This window comes from Eptesicus fuscus, chromosome 19, assembly GCF_027574615.1.
Source record: "Eptesicus fuscus isolate TK198812 chromosome 19, DD_ASM_mEF_20220401, whole genome shotgun sequence".
NCBI lineage: Eukaryota > Metazoa > Chordata > Mammalia > Chiroptera > Vespertilionidae > Eptesicus > Eptesicus fuscus.
The window spans coordinates 1722532-1743226 of record NC_072491.1 but is presented as its reverse complement, the minus strand read 5'-3'; the positions used below and the strand labels follow the sequence as shown (position 1 = coordinate 1743226).

General features: G+C 55.7%; 1 protein-coding gene across 2 annotated transcripts in view; it reads right to left on the bottom strand.

Annotated features, from left to right (window-relative positions):
• Window positions 1–17118, bottom strand: part of TRAPPC9 (trafficking protein particle complex subunit 9) — a 170052-nt gene extending 152934 nt beyond the window's left edge. For both annotated transcript variants that reach the window (XM_054708471.1, XM_054708472.1), the window contains exons 1-4: window positions 17015–17118; window positions 12199–12792; window positions 5794–5939; window positions 3336–3464 (exon numbers count right to left, since the gene is read on the bottom strand). In XM_054708471.1, the coding sequence (XP_054564446.1) occupies window positions 3336–3464; window positions 5794–5939; window positions 12199–12782 (859 nt within the window). In that variant the 5' untranslated portion in view covers window positions 12783–12792; window positions 17015–17118. The remainder of the gene's footprint in view (window positions 1–3335; window positions 3465–5793; window positions 5940–12198; window positions 12793–17014) is intronic.
• Window positions 17119–20695: the final 3577 nt, after the last annotated feature.

Sequence of the window (20695 nt, the reverse complement as noted above, 5' to 3'; positions counted from 1 at the left end):
TTGGTCGGAGCATCGTCCCGAACACCAGAAGGCTGCAGGTTTAATTCCTAGTCAGAACACATACCTTGGTTGCAATTCAATTCCCAGTGGGGGCACACAAGGGAGGCAACCAATCAATGTTTCCCTATAGCTCTCTCTCTCTCTTACCCTTCCTCTCTCTAAAAATCAATAAACATAACCAACGGATCCAAAACTCTGGGGGGTGAGGGCATATATGGGAGTGGGGTGGGGGGTGGCAATGGTAAGATATGTACACATATAATACCTTAATAAAAAAATTTTAAAAAAATAAAATAAAATAAATAAAAAGTTTAAAAAAAAGAAAAAGAAAAATCAATAAACATATCCTCAGGTAAGGATTTAAAAAAAAAAGAGTTTGGGGGAGGGGGAATAAGTAACAAGTCATTAGCAATGGTTGGATTTTCAAAATACACTTCTTTTTAGCACTATAATCATTTTAATGTTGTTTTTGGTGCTTGCACATTTACCATTTGAACACTGACGTTGGTCATCAGCTGAGAATAAAACATTTGTGAAAATAAATGTACAATCCCAATCTCTGCCGTTCTGTCCTACATCCATCCTCACTGCTGTCTCTCCTCTGGAGGCCTCTGCAGGCGGAGACCGGTAACACCTCTCGTTCATGAACTCACAGAATTTCGGACAACCGGTCCCTGGGAGGCTGATGTGGGGGACAGGTAAGAGAGCATCCTGGTCATCATACCCACCAGGATTCAGGTCCCGAGCCTGCCCCTCGCCCGCTGCATGATCTGGGTCAAATCACCTCATCTCTTTAGACCTCGATCCCTCACCTGCCAACGGAGATATGATACCTGCCCTCCAATGCCTGCTGGGAGGTAAAACGTACGGAGAGCAGTCAGCACAGGTCCAAGGAAGGTGCCGGGAAGTTTACAGCTATTTGATCATGATGATGATGATTACTGCTCATAAAGTAAGAACGACCAAAAAGTAGAAATAACCATTAAGGAGAAACAGTTACTCGTCAATAGCCATTTCCTTCCTTTTGGGTTGATTGCAGATGTCCTGTTGATTTTTTTTTTTTAATAAACCAAGTTGTGTCCATTAATTATAGACTTTCAGGTTCATATACAAGTCTGGGGGGAGGGGAGTTGTGGCCTCCAACCTTTGATTACTAGGAAAGTCTTTATATATTTTTCCTTTTTTATTAGATTTATTGGGGTGACACTGGTTAATAGGATCATATAGGTTTCAGATGTGGGTTTCTATATTACAAGATCTGTATATTGCCCACCACCCAGAGTCACATCTTCTCCTGTCACCAAGGAAAGTCTTCAAAAATGTAAAACAGCCCAGCCATTGAGAGTCGACCTATGAACCAGGAGGTCACAGTTCAATTCCTGGTCAGGCACAGGCCAGAGTAGAGACTACAGAATTCTTTTGAAACTAAGATAACTCAACTTCAAAGGGGGGAGGGGGGAATTCTCTTTTCTTAGAGAAAATCTGCTTGAGAGCCATGTAGCCTGATCTTTAACATTATTCACGAGTTCATATCACCAACAGCAACAGCACCGACAACACCACCTGCCGCACGGACCAGGGCGGGCATTCCTATGTGTACCTCACTCAGCCTTCCCCGAGCCCTGGGCGGTAGGGACTGGCCCTCTCTTCCCCAATGCACAGACAAGGTCACTGAGGCACAGAGACCACAGCACGCTCCATCTGCTGCTGGGCTGGGGAGAAGGACGCCGAGATAGAACTCCAGGCAGAATGGTAAATAATCGGTTTTTCCGGGCCTCACCTCAGACAGCTGGCGCCCTCCATCCCTGATGTAAGAGGAGGTTGCCACCGCACGCTGATGATCGTGAAATTAATTTGCAAGATCAAGCAACGCGTGTGTCCTGTGATCGAGCCTGCTCACGGGCCTGGAGCCTGGCTGCTGGTTGCTGGAAGGCAGGGCCGCGGTGTCCGACCTCCATGCGGCTCGCACCCCTTCCACCCCCCCAGCTCTCACTGGGCCCCAGAGGCCGCCTTCCACACTGAAAAGCGCCCAAGGTTCGTGAGGGTTTTTTTGCAAAGCTACATAAAGACATTTCTCTTCTGCAGACAGAGCAGTTTTTCAGAAAAGCTGAAAACTTTTTTTGCCTGCGTTCAGCAGGGGGGGAATGAAACGCTGCCATAAAAAGTCCCTGGAGCCTCACTAATCACATCCACAGCACAGTCTCCAGTCTCCACACCCAACCTCAGGCCACAGGGCCGCCCTCCAGCCTCGGCGCCCCAGGAGGAGAAAAGGAAGCGGGCGGCCGCCTGTCTGGGTGTCGGGGAGCTCACAGCACTGGCAGCTGCCTGAGCAGACATAGACTTGAAATGCTGAGGCGGGAGTTAGCCCAACGAGGGGTAACTCCAGGTGGCGAGCACGGGAAAGGGAGGAGCAGAGGAGATATTCTGCACCTCATTCTTCCCTTATCCGCTCTCGGCGCGCTTCGCTCTCCTCTCAGATCGTCGGGAACAGCTCCACCGAAGGATGAAGTATCTCCGAAAGCCGTTCGAGTCACGCTCGCTGTGCTGCAGAGAGGGCACCCAGGCCAGGGCTGCAGCTACGGTGGCTGATCCACAACGGTGGTCCCTGCCCTCTTTGCTAACAATGGGGGTGGGTTACAGCGGGAAAGGGAGTTCAAGGCCTTTCCCCATCCCATACACATGAACTACCGCGGGCTTTCTCTTTGGGGGGAAATACGCTAAAAACCTCACAGAACAAAAGCCGCCTTGTAGGTTTGTGCCCAGCCCGGTCTCTGCCATCTTTGTTATTCTCGGTGTGACCTATGCCATGTGACCTACACCTCCTGAACCGCCACAGGCAGGTCCCTCAGGGAGGGTCGGAGGGTTAAGTTCATTCAACAAGCACGGGTGAGCCTCCCCTACCCAGATGGTTTGTGCTTCATCGGGGCTCAGAAGCACAGGCCAATCAGCCGGAACTCACGGAGAGAAATGTCATCACCCGGGAGAATCAGACACGGTCCCCAGGCCCTGAGAGCCATTAAAATGGACCTCTGGGGTTCGCTGCACCAAATACACAGCCATCAGAAAGATCCCCAGACACAGAACGGCAGGGTCGGTGGACCCTGAAATTTAGGCAAGTGTTCCAGAAATCAGCAGTCATGGCAATCCATTCATATGATCCACAAGACTCGAGATGGATAAACACTCAATGAAATCAGAAGGAGGCGTCTCGTGTGCACGATGGCTGACCACACAGACACGCCCCTTTCCTGAATCACTGGTCGTTACGGGAGGCAGACGGACACAACGACCCGCCCGCTCCGGACGGTGACGACCCGGACGCGGAGAGCGCTCACCTGGCCGGTGTCTGTTGGCTGCCTCGGCAGGAAGCGAGCCCCCCGGGCACCTGCGAGCTCCATTCTTGCCACCGGTGCCTCCAGGGTAGTGACAGATGACAGAGGCCGAACACAGCCCTTCGAGGGCAGCTGGGCATAAGACACAAACAGGACAATGCGTAAGTCAGTGACGCATTCGCAGCTCCAATCGCAGCGCCTAAGCACGACCAGGACGCTTTCCGTGGAAACCCCGCTTTCCTCACCACAAAGATCACGCCCACAGACCCTGGCGAACAGGAGCATGCCCCCCCCCCCCGTCGTCTTCCACGTGCCACGTCCAGGCTGGCACCCCAGACACTCCCACGATGCTCAGGGCTCCACGGAGGGACTGCATCCGCACGTGCAATGGGCCAGCCCCTCAGCCGCCAGCCGTCATTTAGCCAACAGCGGAGCAGGGTGGGGAACCTTTGTCCTGCCAGGGGCCATTTGGGTATTTATGACACTATTCGCGGGCCACACAAAATGATCAACTTAAAAATTAGCCTGCTACAGAAATAGTCAATAAAAACTGAGTTGGACATTTTAAAAAAATTAGCCTGCTCTATTTGGTCAACGTTTAACTAACTCGCCAAAACCGGTTTGGCTCAGTGGATAGAGCGTCGGCCTGCGGACTCAAGGGTCCCGGGTTCGATTCCGGTCAAGGGCATGTACCTTAGTTGCGGGCACGTCCCCAGGGGGGGGTGTGCAGGAGGCAGCTGATCGATGTTTCTCTCTCATCGATGTTTCTAACTCTCTATTCCCTCTCTCTTCCTCTCTGTAAAAAATCAATAAAATATATTTTAAAAAAAAACATTTAACTAACTCACCCCTAATGTACTGGCAGGGCCAGACCAAGTGATTTCTCAGGCCGCATACGGCCCGAGGGCCGGACGTTCCCCACCCGTGAGAGCTGACTGGGTGGCAGGAGCTGTGCCAGTTTCTGACACTGTGATGTGCAGGAAGTGCCCGGGACTGACAGTATTTAAAAGTAATGCCATCAGCCCTGGCCGGTTTGGCTCAGTGGATAGAGCGTTGGCCTGTGGACTGAAGGGTCCCAGGTTCGATTCCAGTCAAGGGCACATATTCGGGGTACGGGCTCGATCCCCACAAGGGGACAAGCAGGAGGCAGCCAGTCGATGATTCTCTCTCATCATTGATGTTTCTCTCTCTCCCTCTCCCTTCATCGCTGAAATCAGGAAGAATGTATTTTAAAAGTAATGCCACCAAAGCAGGACCAGGGTGTCTTTCCACATCAGACACCCCAAATGCATCCGTCCCATTCGGAGCAAACACCCGCGGGCGTCCTCCCGCCCACAGGCAGCCGCAGTCACCTGGAGGGCGTTCCCTTCTGCTGTCAGTGGCAGTTAGGACCTAAGAATCTCGGGCGAGGCCACGTGCCCTGCGAGTTGTGCAACAGTGGTGCTCACCTCATTCATTAGCATAGCAGTTCCCAAACTTTTTGGTCTTAAAACTCTGACATGCTAAGAAAATACTGAGGATCACAAAGAGCTTGTGTGTGTGTGTGTGTGTGTGTGTGTAGGCTACAGCTGGAGATATTCCTGCATTCAGAAATAAAACCACAAAAGGATTTAAGTATTTATGTGGTAACTCCTTTTGCTTTTGCTTTTTTAATATATTTTTATTGATTTCAGAGAGGAAAGGAGAGGGAGAGAGAGATAGAAAACATCAATGATGACAGAGAATCATTGATCAGCTGCCTCCTGCACAGCCCACACTGGGGATTAAGCCCACAACCCAGGCATGTGCCCTGACCAGGAATTGAACAGTGACCGCCTGGTTCATAGGTCAATGCTCAACCACTGAGCCACACTGGCGGGCAACTCCTTTTTCTTTAATATATATTTATTGATTTTAGAGAGGAAGAGAGAGGGAGAGAAAGATAGAAACATCAATAATGAGAGAGAATCACTGATCAGCTGCCTCCTGCATGTCTCCTACTGGGGATTAAGCCCACAACCTGGGCATGTGCCCTGAGCGGGAATCGAACCATGACCTCTTGGTGCATGGGACAACGCTCAATCACTGAGCCACACCGCTGGGCAGCATTTCATTCATTGTTATGTCTGCTCCACCATCTGGACACACTGCAGTGCTCATCCATGCACCTGCTGATGTACGGACGAGGTGTTGAAGAATGAGTGGTGGGGGAGGGTATTCATAGCAGAGGGCGAGAAGTGCTAAAGTCAAAAACTAGAGGACCAGGGAATGAGGACTTTGGAAACGAAGGGCACCCCGCTCCAGTGGGACGGGGGCGCAGACCTGGGTGGGGAGTGCAGGAGGCGAGGCCGGGACGCTGCCAAGCAGGCTGCCTGCTTCTCCTCCCCCTCCCTGGTGTGGAGACCCTTTTCTCTGTGTTCTCTTATTTCAAATAACAGGTGCCATGACCACCTATCTGACCACCTCCGTCAGGTCGCCTTACCGCCAAGCCACAGGAAGTCGTTCACGGCGCGGAGCAGCTCCACGGCCATGTGGTAGTGCACCAGGGAGTCCTGCAGCATGCCCGCCTGCAGGCACAGGTCCCCCACGTGCTTCCGCATGCGCCCCTGGCACCTCTTCTTGTAATGTCTGAAAGATAAAACGCGTGGAAACACGTCACTGCGAAGGCCCGGCTTCTGCCCCCCGGCACACTGGCTAAGCAGCTACGCAGCTCTCTGGCTACAAAAAAAACAAGCTGCAGAGGCAACTGGAGGCTCTAGCATGAAAGCCAGCAGCCAGCATTGCCAGGTGCGAGCTGAGCGGTCCTGGGGTCTAAGCTATTTTTTCAGTGTCATAGGGAGAAACAACTCCCACCATGCATTTCGCCTGGACAATACTGGCGCAGGAGTTTTCTCTTCAGATGATCTGATCACAACATTAGCACGGGAAAGTTTGTGGCAGCTTTTTGAAAACACGATTATCTTCCACTTCCTTAACTACAAACGTATTATTATTTTATAAAGAGAGCGAGGCTGCCTATTATAAGCCACGCATTTGGCTTCTGCAGACAAGACCTGGATCTTCACAACTTCAGAGTGAGCCTTAGTAATGCTATGCGAGGGGGCCTGGGCGCTGGCGCTCTTTAAATGCTGGCCAGGGTGTGCCACTGAATAATGCAAAGTCAACTCAGAAACCAAAGACACTGCACCAACATCTTCCGTCGTCATTTTAAAATATTCTCTTGACTATTAAATTTCTTAGATATGATTTTTTTTTAAAGTCACAGCTATAGTAAATCTTCCCTGACCATGGAAAGCAATAGTATCAAGAGTAAAAACCCGGATGGAAATCCAGACGATGGGAGGTGTCCAGCTAACCAAAGGTTACTGACAGGTCTCAATACGAAGCTACATCCTCAGATCTAACTCTAATGAGCTCCACAAACTCTTCGGCGGCCCTGGAATTTAGCTTTTCTGTTCCAAATACTCAGATCATCGCACGAGGCAGAGAGGGATAGAAGGGGACTCACCGGCCTCCCTCCCGCCCTCCTATGGCCCCGCTCACAAGCCCTCCCCATAGGAAAGGACTACATCCACACGCCTCTGCCATCCCAGCTGGACACGTCATCTCTCTCCCGCACGGGTCACCTCAAGAGCCTTCTATGTTCGTCTAACACCCTGTCCTTGGTCTCACACACACACACACACACACACACACACATGCACTCACGCACACACGCGCACATGCCCAGCGTAACCTTCCCAAAGCACTTCAAAGCCTTCAAAGGTTCTCCAGTTCGGTTCCAGCCCCGCTCACTACTTCCCACCCCCCACAGCCGCACGGCAGCCCGGGGCTCCCCTGTCACCTTCCCCCTCTCTACTTCCCCCTCTCCTTAGGGCTCAGTGTGATTGTCAGTTTCTCAAGCGAGCCTTCCCTGCCTCCAGCTTCTGCAGGCTGGACTAGGAGTCCCTGCGTGTTCCTAGAACATTCTGTGCTGAATCAGCTTCTGATATCTGTAAGCTCCCAAAAGGCAAGCATGTTTTGCTTAATATTGTGTATCCACCCTTCTTCCCCTGGACACTCAAAATCAAATGAATGGATGGGTGGCAAAGGGACGCGCAGCCGCTCCTGCCCACCCCACTCCTTTCTCCAGACAGCAGCAGGGGGACTACCGCTCCCCGAGGTCACCCCGGCTGACAGCCTCCTCTGCCACCTGAGCCCCCTCTCGGCCCCTTCACCTGGCTCACTCCGACTTTCTCTTGACAACTCAATGCAGAGCCCTCTCCCACCAGGAAACCTCCCCTGGAAATTCCTCTAGCTCTCGGCTGGGCTGCCCTCCATAACAGGTCGGCCTACTGACTCCCTGGGTGTCTGTCCATCCCTTCCATCGAGACCGTGACCTCTAGGAGGGCATTTGGGAAGAGGAGAAAGAGAGATGAGGGAAGGGAAGAGCAAAGAGCAAAATCACAGCCCAGCCTGGCCAGTGTGGCTCAATTGGTTGAGCGTCGTCCCATGCCCCAAGAGGTCACTGGTTCGATGCCCGATGAGGGCACATGCCCAGGTTGCAGGCTTGATCCCCCGTGGGGGCCCTTCAGGAGGCCGCCAATCAATGTGGATGTTTCTCTCTCACCAATGTTTCTATCTCTCTCCCTTCCTCTCTATCTAAAATCAATAAAAACATTTTTTTTTTTAATCACAGCCCAGGCCCCAAATCCTAGTGTTCTCACAAACGTGCCCCATGCGCTGCAGCTGTCAGGGAAAAGGCTCATGTAACACCTGCTCGAGGCTCTCACTCTGAGACCAACGCGCTGCGCTGCAGAGGAGCAGTTCTCTTCACCGGATGCGAAATAACGGGGGAATCATACCAGCGGACCGAACTTCAGCTCCCCGTCCCCGAGAAAGCGGACCCCTCTGCCCGGCGCGAAGCTTCTCCCGCCACGTGAGGGCAGTGCGGGCCCCTCGCCTGCGGTGCTCGCCTGCTCCGACCAGGAAAAGAACTCTGTCCAACATCCAGTTCTCTCCCCCCAAGAGTGACACGGTTCTCCCCCTTTAACACGCGGCTGAGCTTACAAGCGCTACCATTCTATTGGCCCACAGGAGATTTTGAATTGGTCGTGGTTTTTTAATGGAATTTACTCCTAACCTGACAGAGTAAAATTTGCTTTATAGCGTCCTGCCCGAACGCTTCAAAAAGAGGAAATGATTCCCTCTTCCCCGCACAGGACACTGCATGCCGCAGCGTGGGAGCCACAGCCCTCTGAGAGGGAGGTCTCCCCCCCCCCCCGCCCCCGTCACTTAGGGAAGGCACGTGAGTCTCACAGGAGGCCAGGAGTGGCGCAGGAGCGGGGCCTGCCGTCTAGGAGAGGCCTGGGCTCAGGCACACCTGCCAGAGGGGAGCCGGGGAGAAAGGAGGAACCCAGCGAGGCTATTCTCGCACCGATCCCAGGGGAGCGGGTGAGTGACCGCAAAGGCCCTGCGGTCCAGGGCATGACCATCCTCAGGGATCCCCGCCGCGCATTTCCCAAGCCGCACAGCTTCGAGTTCTGGAACCTGCCACCCTTATTTGTGTTTTGTTCTCCCACCCCCAGAATGGGACCGAACCTTGCAGGAGGGCATCCCGTCTCAATTGCCGTGAAAGTGCTCACACTTGGACCAAAGCATCAAAGAGCCCAGGCCTCCTGGCCATGGTGGTGGCAAACCCTTTCCCCACGGGGTGGGATGAGTCCTAGGCCACCAGCGATGGTCCCTTCGGGACGTGCCCCTCAGCGGCACACATCAGCCTCAACACATGCAGAAGCAGCCACTTCCGGCCAACACAGGGTTCAAGGTCAAGGCTGCGGCAGGTAAGGGCCCGGACGACCGCGGAAGGTGAACCGCTTACTGGCTGGCGGAGCGCGGGCACCAGGGTCAGTGAGCGGTCCGGCGCCCACAAGGACTGGGAGCGGGCTGTGTACGAGGAGCCGTACCTTCCGGACCCTCGGAAGAGGCGCCCGCGGAGGGGGGCACCGGACTGGTGTTGATTTTCGAGGAGCCCCCGCCCCTCCGTAGGCGGCTAAGGCGAAGCAGAGTCCTGGCATGCTCCAGGGGAAGCAGGAGACACTCCGGGAGCCGCTTCCGCCAACGGCGTCCCTTTGCCGGCGACCGTGGCCACGAAACACCGCCATGCACACAGCCGCCGCCGAGAGCCACGTGCCAAATGCGCGCAGTTAAAAGCCAGAATCAAGCGAGGCGCTCGGCCTTCTAGGTTGAAGCAGCCCAGGAAGGAGCCCTCTGCGGCCACCGGAAACCATGAGCATCTCCCTCCGCGTACGAATGAAAGAATTAACGCGGGCGCGTTGGTTACAAATACTAAGGAAGAACAAACAAGGTCCCCAAAGCAAGTACTTCAACGGGGATCAAACACCGGCGGGTTACATGCCAAAGCAGCTACAGTTTTTAATAAAGTTCTAGAAAATGAAGGGATGACCAGGATGCTCCACGGGTCAAGGCAGCAGCAGGGTTTTGTTCTGAAAGCAATGGAGGCGAGGAGGAGGCAGCACGATGGACATCTAGCTACTTTCCAAGCACAACGTTCCCAGCCTACCTTTTCAGACCCAACAACATACTCACAGGGCGGTATGAGAGAAAAGAAAAGGAAAAGGAAGGAAAGAGGAACAAGCAAAAATTAGAAACACACAAGAACAAAAATAACTTTGGCAGCTACGACTCTCCGTGTACAGGAATTTGAATTTACGGCGGGCGCCGAGGAGGCTGGGGACACACGCGACGCCTAAGTAAGACCCACCCACTCCTGGGCTCCCCGGAGGCCCGGGCCTGAAGTTAGGGCATCTGCCAGGAAGCCCATCAGGGGGTCCGTTCGCCAAACCCAAGCGGGACCTACTCCTGGACACTTCCCTTTGGGCTACAAAGTCCTATCTCATCTCCCGTCGACGCTCTTATCACTCCCACCAAGAGCTGCACGTGAGACCTGGGCTCTGCTCCTGCCCCAAAGCATTGTGGGAAAGGTGAGAGAACTATGGAGCCGTGGGGGCCAGAGACCAGAGGGGAATGGGTCTGATTGGGGGTCACTGGTATCCCACTGGAGTTCAAATGACGCTGAGTGTTGGGAGAGCAGTTAGAGTAGAATGGGCGGTGTGCCCGCAGCCTCGAAGCCAAGAAGTCGATAAGCAAAAGTCACCCAGCGGCCTGTGCAGTGGGGAGAAACCAGTCCCCGCCACCCGCAGGCTGTGGTGACACGGGGAGGACAGGGAGCCGTGTGCGCTATGCAGCCCCACTCCATGGGGATGAGCCACTGACAGCCCAGGAGGCTCAGCAGCTCTGCCCTGACAGCCGCCCAGACCCCTGAACCCGCCCCAGCTCCAAGGGGTGGGAGGGGAGAGCGGGCACAGGGCACAGGGCCTCTGCAGTCAGCGTGGGTCGTGGGCATGGCCTGCCTTGTCCTTCCTCAGACCACACAGACGTGTCCGGGGAGGCGGTGAAAACTACTCCAGACCCTGCAAGGCACCACACGCAGCTTGATGGGCTGACCTGCCTTCTCACGGGCAGAGCTGGCCTGGGCCATTTTTTGCTCAATTCTGTGACGTTTTCTCTGCCAACTCAGCAACAACCAGAAAGGCAGTGTTTGACCTTAGGGTCAGTTCAAGAAGCGCACTGAGCGCCAATCTGCAGCAGGCCTTGGCTCCTCACCTGCGAGACCATCGTCTGAAGTCTGCGCTGGGGGGAGGAAGGACGCAGAGTGCCCGAGGCAGGAAGCCCAGGCCGCATGGCTCCCCGGCTCCCCTAGCAAAGGGGGCCACGTCTTGGCAAGCAGTGGCAGCCCTGGCTGGCATCTAGTCCTCTGCTGGACAGATGCTGCCATGGCAGCCAGGGAGACAGAGAAGAGGGAGAGAGGGAGAGAGGAAGACAGGAAGAGAGGGAGACAGGGAGAGAGGGAGAGAGGGAGACGGGGAGACAGGGAGACGGGGAGACAGGGAGACGGGGAGACAGGAGACAGGGAGAGGGAAAGGGCCCAGAAGCGCTCATCTGCAATTCCGGTGCAGAGTGAAGCTGCCGACTTAACCGCGGGAAAGCGTGAGGACCGACCTTCTGCCCCAGCCACAGTCCCTGTTCTGCGGATACTGGAGACATAGTCCCGGCTGAGTAAGGAGCCCTCTGGGAAGTCCCTGGGGGTGCCCTGAGACCCTGGGTCTGACATTGTGGCTACCCGGTGGGAGGACGGGGCTGACCCATGCACGATACCCAGTCTGGGCACCAGCAGACACGGGCCCACCTCCAGCCCAGCTGGCACCTCATCCTGCCACCTCTCCAGACTCGGCCTCTCACCTATGACCACGGGTGACCCTGAATAAGTTTCATCTGGGCTCTAGGCAGTGCTGTCCAACAGGAATACAACGTGCGCCACATGAGTCAAGTTTTCTAGTTGCCACGTTGACAAAAGTAAAAACCAAATTATTGAAAGTGATTTTAATAACTTACTTTATATAACCTAATATATGTCAAGTATTATCAATCTGACGTGTAGTCAATACCAAAGTATTAATGAGGTATTTTACATTACTCTTTCTGCTCTGAGTCTCCAAGGCTGATGTGCGTTTCTCTTACAGCACATCTCAGCTCAGACGAGCCTCCTCCCTGGTGCTCAGGAGCCACAGGGGCTCTGGCCACTGCGTTGGACAGAAGCTCCGGGGGGTTCCACTAGGGGACACGGCTGAAAAGGGGGAGTCAGTGTACACACTAACCCTAGGAGGATTTCCCCAAAGCAAAGGCGGTCCCGTTTTGAAAAGTCTAAACACGAATGGACTGTACCTTTCTACCCTTTCCTGCCATCAAGTTCCACCCGTGTCCCTTGTGGGTGTCAGGAAGCCCCCCGAGCTCGCAGCCGGGACCCCGGGCCTCCAGGTGAACTTACCTACTGTCCGTGTCCAGGCCGACAAAGTCCTTCTTCTCGAACGGGACACAGAGCAGGGGGACCTTGTCCCCAGACTTGTCGGTGGCCCTGTCCAGGCGCTTGGACTCGAGCACAATGAAGAGCGACTCGATGAAGTCCTCGATCCTCTTCTCCACGCCCGGGCAGGCCTCGTAGCTGGGGTAGAAGGCCACGTCGGTGCGCGGCTGCTCGGTGATCTCCCCCTGCAGCCCGAAGACGAAGAGCCTGGAGTCGTAGAGGGTGGAGCCGTAGATCTCCTTCTGCACGTGGAACTTCTCGAAGGTCTGCGGCCAGTCCTTGGCCGAGCAGCAGTCGGTGATGGTGACCAGGCCCACGACCTTGCGGTGGGTCTGGAAGTCGCCCCACTCGTTGTTCTCGGGCGGGTAGTGGTGCCGGTAGCGGATGTACAGCACGCGCTGGGAGTCCCGCACGCTGATCTGGCTCACGGAGCAGACCCTCTTGTAGATCCGGAAGAAGTTCTCTTCCGAGACGACCCCCACGGGCTGCACCACCACGAGGAGCGTCTGGTGGTCCTCGGCGCACTGCATGTAGTCCGGGACGCTCATGGTGGAGTCCCTGCCCGGAGACACGAAAGGAGACTTGGAGGCGCACGCGGTCGGTGGGGGAGGCTGCTGAGGGACGGGGACTGAGGCTGACCACCTGGGCGGCAGGGTAAGCCCCACGTGAAGCCATGGAATACAGCGTGCCCCCCAAGTTCTGCAGATGACTACCACAGCTCCCACCACAGCCCCCCCACTCCTGGGCTGGGCTCCGAGCTCCTGCAGAACAGGGGCTGCCCCTCACTCCCTGCTCCCGCCTGGCCGGGCACTGTGCCCTCAGCGCTCAGGAAAGCTTGCTGAGGGAAGGCAGGAACACATGAGAGAACAGTGAGGAGAACCACAGTGGAATCCAAAGGGCTGGACTTGAACTCCAGGCGGCCTAAGCTCCTAAGTTGCAAAACCATGGAGATAAGAAAACGTGCCTTGTGAGAACCTATCTGGGTTAAGGCAGGTGGCTAGGTGAATACCCAGCACACTGCCCGACATAAAAAGAGGGGTCCTCTGCATTCACCTCCCTCCGTTATGAACGGCAGTACCCTGGGAGAGCTTTCCTAACCTGTCTGAGCCAATACTGTCGGACATCAAAAGGAAACCAGAGTACGTGCTTGGCAGTTCTGCTGAAGAATTAAGTCAGATGACCCATAGGGAAGTATCTGGCCCAGGGAAGGCACTCCCAAGTGTTTGTTGAATGAATGAACGAATGAATGACCAAATGAACTGAATTCCGCCCCCTCCCAGAGACCATCACACTGGAAATGGCAATGCCAGGAAATCTGAAGACCATGGCCAGCTCCTGACTCTACACTAACCATGTGGGGGACCAGAAGCAGGCCTGTATGCGTCTCTAAACCCCAGTGAAATCATGAATAAAAATGAGGATAATCACACAAGCCTCAAAGGGCTAGCAAGCGGATACTCTGATTTTGATACTGTACCAGAGTGTAGCAGGCTGGCACCACCAGGGGGAACCGGGCACAGGGTCTGTAGGCTCTCTCACTGTTATTTCTTACAGATGCATAGAAATCATACCATATCTCCAAATTGAAAGTCTGATTTTTTAAAGATACTGAGATGAAATGGGACCACCCATCCTGTATAATAAAAGCCTAATGTGCAAATTGTCACCTCAGGCGGTCGTTCAACTAGGGGTTCGATCAGGAGACCGGGGGTTCAACCACTCGCTATGACGTGTGCTGACCACCAGGGGGCAGACGCCCAACACAGGAGCTGCCATGACGCGCACTGGCCATTTCAAAATAAACTGCACCACGGACCTGGCGCCAACAAACCAACACTCGGCTTCCCCCAAGTGGGACACAGGCCCTGCCACCACCCCAGAGCGACACCCCACCAAATCGCAGCCAACGCTGCCAAGACCCCATGGTGCAAAATGCGGCCCACAGCCCAGCCCAGCCTGGAAATGGTCACTGTGGGCACAGGTAATGACATCACATAGCAACGCCCGGCTTCCTCTCCCTAGCAACTAGCCTCCATGGAGTTTCTTCAGCCCAGGAACAGACTTGCTTTATCGCCAGGTGCACACATTTCACACTTTAACCAAATGTGTGTGAAGCGTGTTCCTATGCTTCATGTCATTTGTCCTCACAGAAGTCCTGGAGTAGGTAGTTAGGAGACTCCGGTAGAATCCTATTTTCTTTTCATTAGCCAGAAAATGGAGATTTAGAAAGTCTAGAAACTTGACCCCACTGAAAAGAAGAAAGAAATGGTGGACCTGGGAGCCCCCACACTTCCACACACACCCGGGGACCCCCATAATCCACACACACCCGGGGGCCCCACACTTCCACACACACCCGGGGACCCCACACTTCCACACACACCCAGGGACCCCACACTTCCACACACACCCGGGGACCCCCATAATCCACACACACCCGGGGACCCCCACAGTTCCACACACACCCGGGGACCCCACACTTCCACACACACCCGGGGGCCCCACACTTCCACACACACCCGGGACCCCCACACTTCCACACACACACGGGGACCCCCACACTTCCACACACACCCGGGGCCCCCCACACTTCCACACACACCCGGGGCCCCCACACTTCCACACACACCCGGGGACCCCCACACTTCCACACACACCCGGGGACCCCCATAATCCACACACACCCAGGGGCCCCACACTTCCACACACACCCGGGGGCCCCACACTTCCACACACACCCGGGAGCCCCCACACTTCCACACACACCCGGGGGCCCCACACTTCCACACACACCCGGGGACCCCCACACTTCCACACACACCCGGGGACCCCCACACTTCCACACACACCCGGGGGCCCCACACTTCCACACACACCCGGGGGCCCCACACTTCCACACACACCCGGGGGCCCCCACACTTCCACACACAACCCGGGGACCCCACAGTTAGACACACACCCGGGGGCCCCACACTTCCACACACACCCGGGGGCCCCACACTTCCACACACACCCGGGGACCCCCATAATCCACACACACCCGGGGACCCCACACTTCCACACACACCCGGGGGCCCCACACTTCCACACACACCCGGGGACCCCCACACTTCCACACACACCCGGGGACCCCCACATTTCCACACACAACCCGGGGACCCCACAGTTAGACACACACCCGGGGACCCCACACTTCCACACACACCCGGGGACCCCCACACTTCCACACACACCCGGGGGCCCCCACATTTCCACACACACCCGGGGACCCCCACACTTCCACACACACCCGGGGACCCCCATAATCCACACACACCCGGGGACCCCCACACTTCCACACACACCCGGGGACCCCCATAATCCACACACACCCGGGGCCCCCACACTTCCACACACACCCGGGGGCCCCACACTTCCACACACACCCAGGGCCCCCACACTTCCACACACACCCGGGGACCCCACACTTCCACACACACCCGGGGCCCCCACACTTCCACACACACCCGGGGGCCCCCACACTTCCACACACACCCGGGGACCCCCACACTTCCACACACACCCGGGGACCCCCACACTTCCACACACAACCCGGGGACCCCACAGTTAGACACACACCCGGGGACCCCACACTTCCACACACACCGGGGCCCCCACACTTCCAAACACACCCGGGGGCCCCAGACTTCCACACACACCCGGGGGCCCCACACTTCCACACACACCCGGGGGCCCCCACACTTCCACACACACCCGGGGACCCCACACTTCCACACACACCCGGGGGCCCCCACACTTCCACACACACCCGGGGACCCCACAGTTAGACACACACCCGGGGACCCCACACTTCCACACACACCCGGGGGCCCCACACTTCCACACACACCTGGGGACCCCACACTTCCACACACACCCAAGACCCCCATAATCCACACACACCCGGGGACCCCCACACTTCCACACACACCCGGGGACCCCACACTTCCACACACACCCGGGGGCCCCCACACTTCCACACACACCCGGGGACCCCCACACTTCCACACACACCCGGGGACCCCCACACTTCCACACACAACCCGGGGACCCCACAGTTAGACACACACCCGGGGACCCCACACTTCCACACACACCCGGGGACCCCCACACTTCCACACACACCCGGGGACCCCCATAATCCACACACACCCGGGGACCCCACACTTCCACACACACCCGGGGGCCCCACACTTCCACACACACCCGGGGACCCCCACACTTCCACACACACCCGGGGGCCCCCACACTTCCACACACACCCGGGGGCCCCCACACTTCCACACACACCCGGGGGCCCCACACTTCCACACACACCCGGGGGCCCCACACTTCCACACACACCCGGGGACCCCCATAATCCACACACACCCGGGGACCCCACACTTCCACACACACCCGGGGACCCCCATAATCCACACACACCCGGGGACCCCACACTTCCACACACACCCGGGGGCCCCAGACTTCCACACACACCCGGGGACCCCCACACACACCGGGGCCCCCAGACCCCGCCCGGGCCGGAGCCGTGGCCGGAGGGAAGCGGGAGGGGAAGGCGGCACTGAGGATGGGACGGGCCCCGGGCGGGGGGGACGGGCCCTGGGCGGGGGGGACGGGCCCCGGGCGGGGTGACGGGCGGGACAGGTGCACCAGGACCCGCTGGGCAGGCGCGGCTGAGGGAGCCCCGCGGGACCGCTGCCTGGCGCCGCCGCCCTGCGGGCCCCCACCCTGCACTTACCCAGCGGGGGGCCCGGGCCCGAGCCCCAGCCAAGCAGCGGGCGGGCGGCGGGCCGAGCAGCTTCGGGGCGCACTGGCTCGGAGCTGCAGCTTCCGAGTTGGGGGGCGGGGCCGGGCCGGCACGCTCCTGCGCATGCGCGGGGCTTCCGGTCCGTGATCCGCTCCGGGTTTTGGAAGAGACACCTGGAGAGGGAGGGGGAGGGGGAGGGGAGGGGAGGAGAGGGGAGGGGAGGGGGGGAAAGGGACGGGGGGAGGGTGCAGAACCCGGGGGGCGGTGGAAGAGAAGGAGGGAGAGCGGGGCCGGTAAGGAACTAGCGGTTCCAGGCTGGGAGTGTCTGAGCCAAAGGGACCCAAGTCTCCTTAAAAGAAAAGGTTCCTGTTTGTACCTGTGACGTAAAGGAGACCGTGGGTGCAGATGCACCACTTTGTTTGGTCACGTGTTGATGTCTTTTTCTGTAATTGGCACCGGATTTGGATAATCACATATTAATTTTATTTATTTATTTATTTATTTATTTGCAGTTGGCTTACACGTGTCCCGTGGTGGTTCAGGCCAAGCTCATCGGTAAAATACTGGCTACATTTTAGTATTCAGCAAGAATGGCATTTAGTAAGAGCAGCCCAGACCTTGGGACCTTGTCCTAGGTTTCAGAGGGAGGGACCCAGAGGGTCAGGGAGGGGCGGAGAAGCAGAGAAGGGAAGAACCACTTCCGCTCCTGGGCGCGCCCCGAAGGAGGGGCCTGTCCTGCATCCCCGCACTTCCTAACCCCTTAAACCTTGGCGTTCCGCCTCCGAGGTGGAGCCCTCCAGCAGAGACCCCTGCAAAACCCCTATAGCCGTGGTCGGCAAACTCATTAGTCCACAGAGCCAAATATCAACAGGACAACGATTGAAATTTCTTTTGAGAGCCAAATTTTTTAAACTTAAACTTCTTCTAACGCCACTTCTTCAAAATAGACTCGCCCAGGCCGTGGTATTTTGTGGAAAAGCCACACTCAAGGAGCCAAAGAGCCGCATGTGGCTCGAGAGCCACAGTTTGCCCACCACTGCCCTATAGGATCACACGGCAGCCACCGTGCGGAGCCAGGCTTGCTGTCGCTCCAGGCACCCACCAGCGTGGTCGCCAGCGCACAGAGTCCCCCTTTTACAGGCTGGGGAGCTGAGGCATGCACAGCCGTGGCCCAGGCTCAGGGGCGGGCACCATCCCTCAGGGGTAAAACTGCTCTGGCTCTGGGGCCTTACAATCCATCCGCATCAGGGTTCCCAGCAGGAGCGTGGGAAAGCTGTCCTTGGTTGCAGGGCCAAGGAGCCCAGCTTGCAAGCTAGAGGAGGAAGCCACTTAAGGACTTAAACCCATCAATGTTAAAAACAAATAAAACTTCAAAGGAGGCCCTGGCCAGGTAGCTAAGTTGCTTCCTGTTTGGATCCCCAGTCAGGGCACATACAAGAATCAACCAGTGGCCCTAGCTGGTTTGGCTCAGTGGATAGAGGGTCGGCCTGCGGACTGAAGGGTCCCGGGTTTGATTCCAGCCAAGGGCACATGCCCAGATTGCGAATTTGATCCCCAGTGTGGGGTGTGCAGGAGGCAGCCGATCCATGATTCTCTCTCATCATTGATGTTTCTATCTCTCTCTCCCTCTCCCTTCCTCTCTGAAATCAATAAAAATATATTTTTTAAAAAAAGAATCAACCAATGAATGCATGGACGGGTGGAAGAACAAATCAATCTCTCTGTCTCCCTTCCTCGCTCTCTAAAATCAATCAATAAATTATTTTTTATTAAAAGGAATTTGCATATATACATTGCATTTCGGAAAGGCTACACGGGCATCTCCAGGCCCAGAGCACTAGACAGAACCTCTCTCCCTGTGTCTTTTTGTGTTCTGTTTGAATTTTTTTTTTTTTTTACCATAGGCATGTATTTCTTTTTTAATTAAAACATATAATGGAGCCCAGCTGGAGTAGCTCTGTGGTCCTATGAAGGCGATTCCGGTCAGGGCACATGCCCCTGTTACAGACTTGATCCCCACCGGGGGGGCGAGCAGGAGGCAGCCAATGGATGATGCTCTCTCATCACCAGTGTTCCTCTCTCTCTCTCTCTCTCTCTCTCTCCCCCCCCGCCCTTCCTCTCTGAAACCAATAAAAATATATTTTAAAAAATAAAAAACATATAATGGAGGAAAGGCTTGGTTCTCTCAGCAAATACAGCAGCCATGGAAAAAGACCTGAGCTTTAAGCCAGCAAGCATTTATTGACTCTCTACTATGTGCCCAGGGCTGTATTATGACTTATTTTATTATTCATCTATAATAATAAAAGCGTAATGTGCTAATTAGACCGGACGTCCTTCCAGACCACCTTCCGAATGAAGCTGGGGCTGTGAGGGAAGCCCGGGTCCCAGGTGCCAGAGGGAAGCCGGTGCCAGCAGCCGGGGGAAGGAAGGCCTACTCTTGCACGAATTTCGTGCATCGGGCCTCTAGTATTTTTTATAAAATAATCATGTGCTCTCCCTCATCCCTGCCCAGAGCCAGTGGAAAACCAATTGAGTGTTTATTGAATTGTTTTCCAAGGAATAGGAATGAGTTATCAACAGAACACATCTTCAGGGCAAACCAAGTGGAGTGGATTTGCAGTGTGCCAGCCAGCCAGCCAGCAAGGGTTTTCAACAGAGGCGCCCAGGAGCTGAGGGAGGCCTCCAGGACACTACACAAAGCTGCCGAGGCGGCGTCTCCGTGGTGGTAAGCGTGCAGGTTGACGGTCACAGAGCATAGAAAACAGAGTTGGAAGGAAGCCAGTCTTTTTTTTTAAATATTTTTATTGATTTCAGAGAGGAAGCAAGAGATAGAAACATCAATGATGAGAATCATTGATCAGCTGCCTCCTGCACACACCCGACTAGGAATTGAGCCCGCAACCCAGGCATGTGCCCTGACCTGGAATCAAACCGTGACCTCCTGGTTCATAGGTCAATGCTCAGCCACTGAGCCACTCCAGCCAGGCAGGAGGCCAGCCTTTATGGAGGTCTGTGCTCCGGGAATGGAGCTCTACACTTAACTCGTGTGTCTTCATTAAGACCCGTGCCAGGTGGCTATTCTTAGTGCTGAGGTCCAGAAAGGACACCACGGGGCTGGAGTCACACAAGTGGCTGCTGCTATTTTGGGATCCCAATCCGGGCTGTCTGACCCACGGCCTGGGCTCTTTCCATGGCCTTTCTCGTTCTTATTTGAACTGTGTCCAGCACGGCCAAGGGTGAACCTGGGAGGGGCGGGGGGAGGGAGGTGAAGGATTAAAGAAGACAGACAAGAGAATAAAGCTGGGGCTAGGTGGGACACTGCTCTCTGATGGAGAGACAGCGCCACAGCCTGCAAGCAGCGTCTTTCTTTTATAGCCAGATTCCACGAGGCAAAGTAAGGGCGTGGTTACAGTGTTCTCGCAGGTTTCGAATCTTACTCAATTACATGCACCTGAACTCTATCAAGCCCACATCACTCAGCCTCCTGGGACCACAGGTTCGGATCACAAGGTCAAGCTTATAACTATGGCCTTTGGCTGTAATTGTGCTGGGACTTGCACGTGGCTTTGCCTCGAGAGGATCGTGTCCTCTCATTAGTCCGAAGCTTGAACCTGTCCAAAACACTGTAGCCGCTCTCCACACTTATTCTGTCTATAAATAGATAAGACA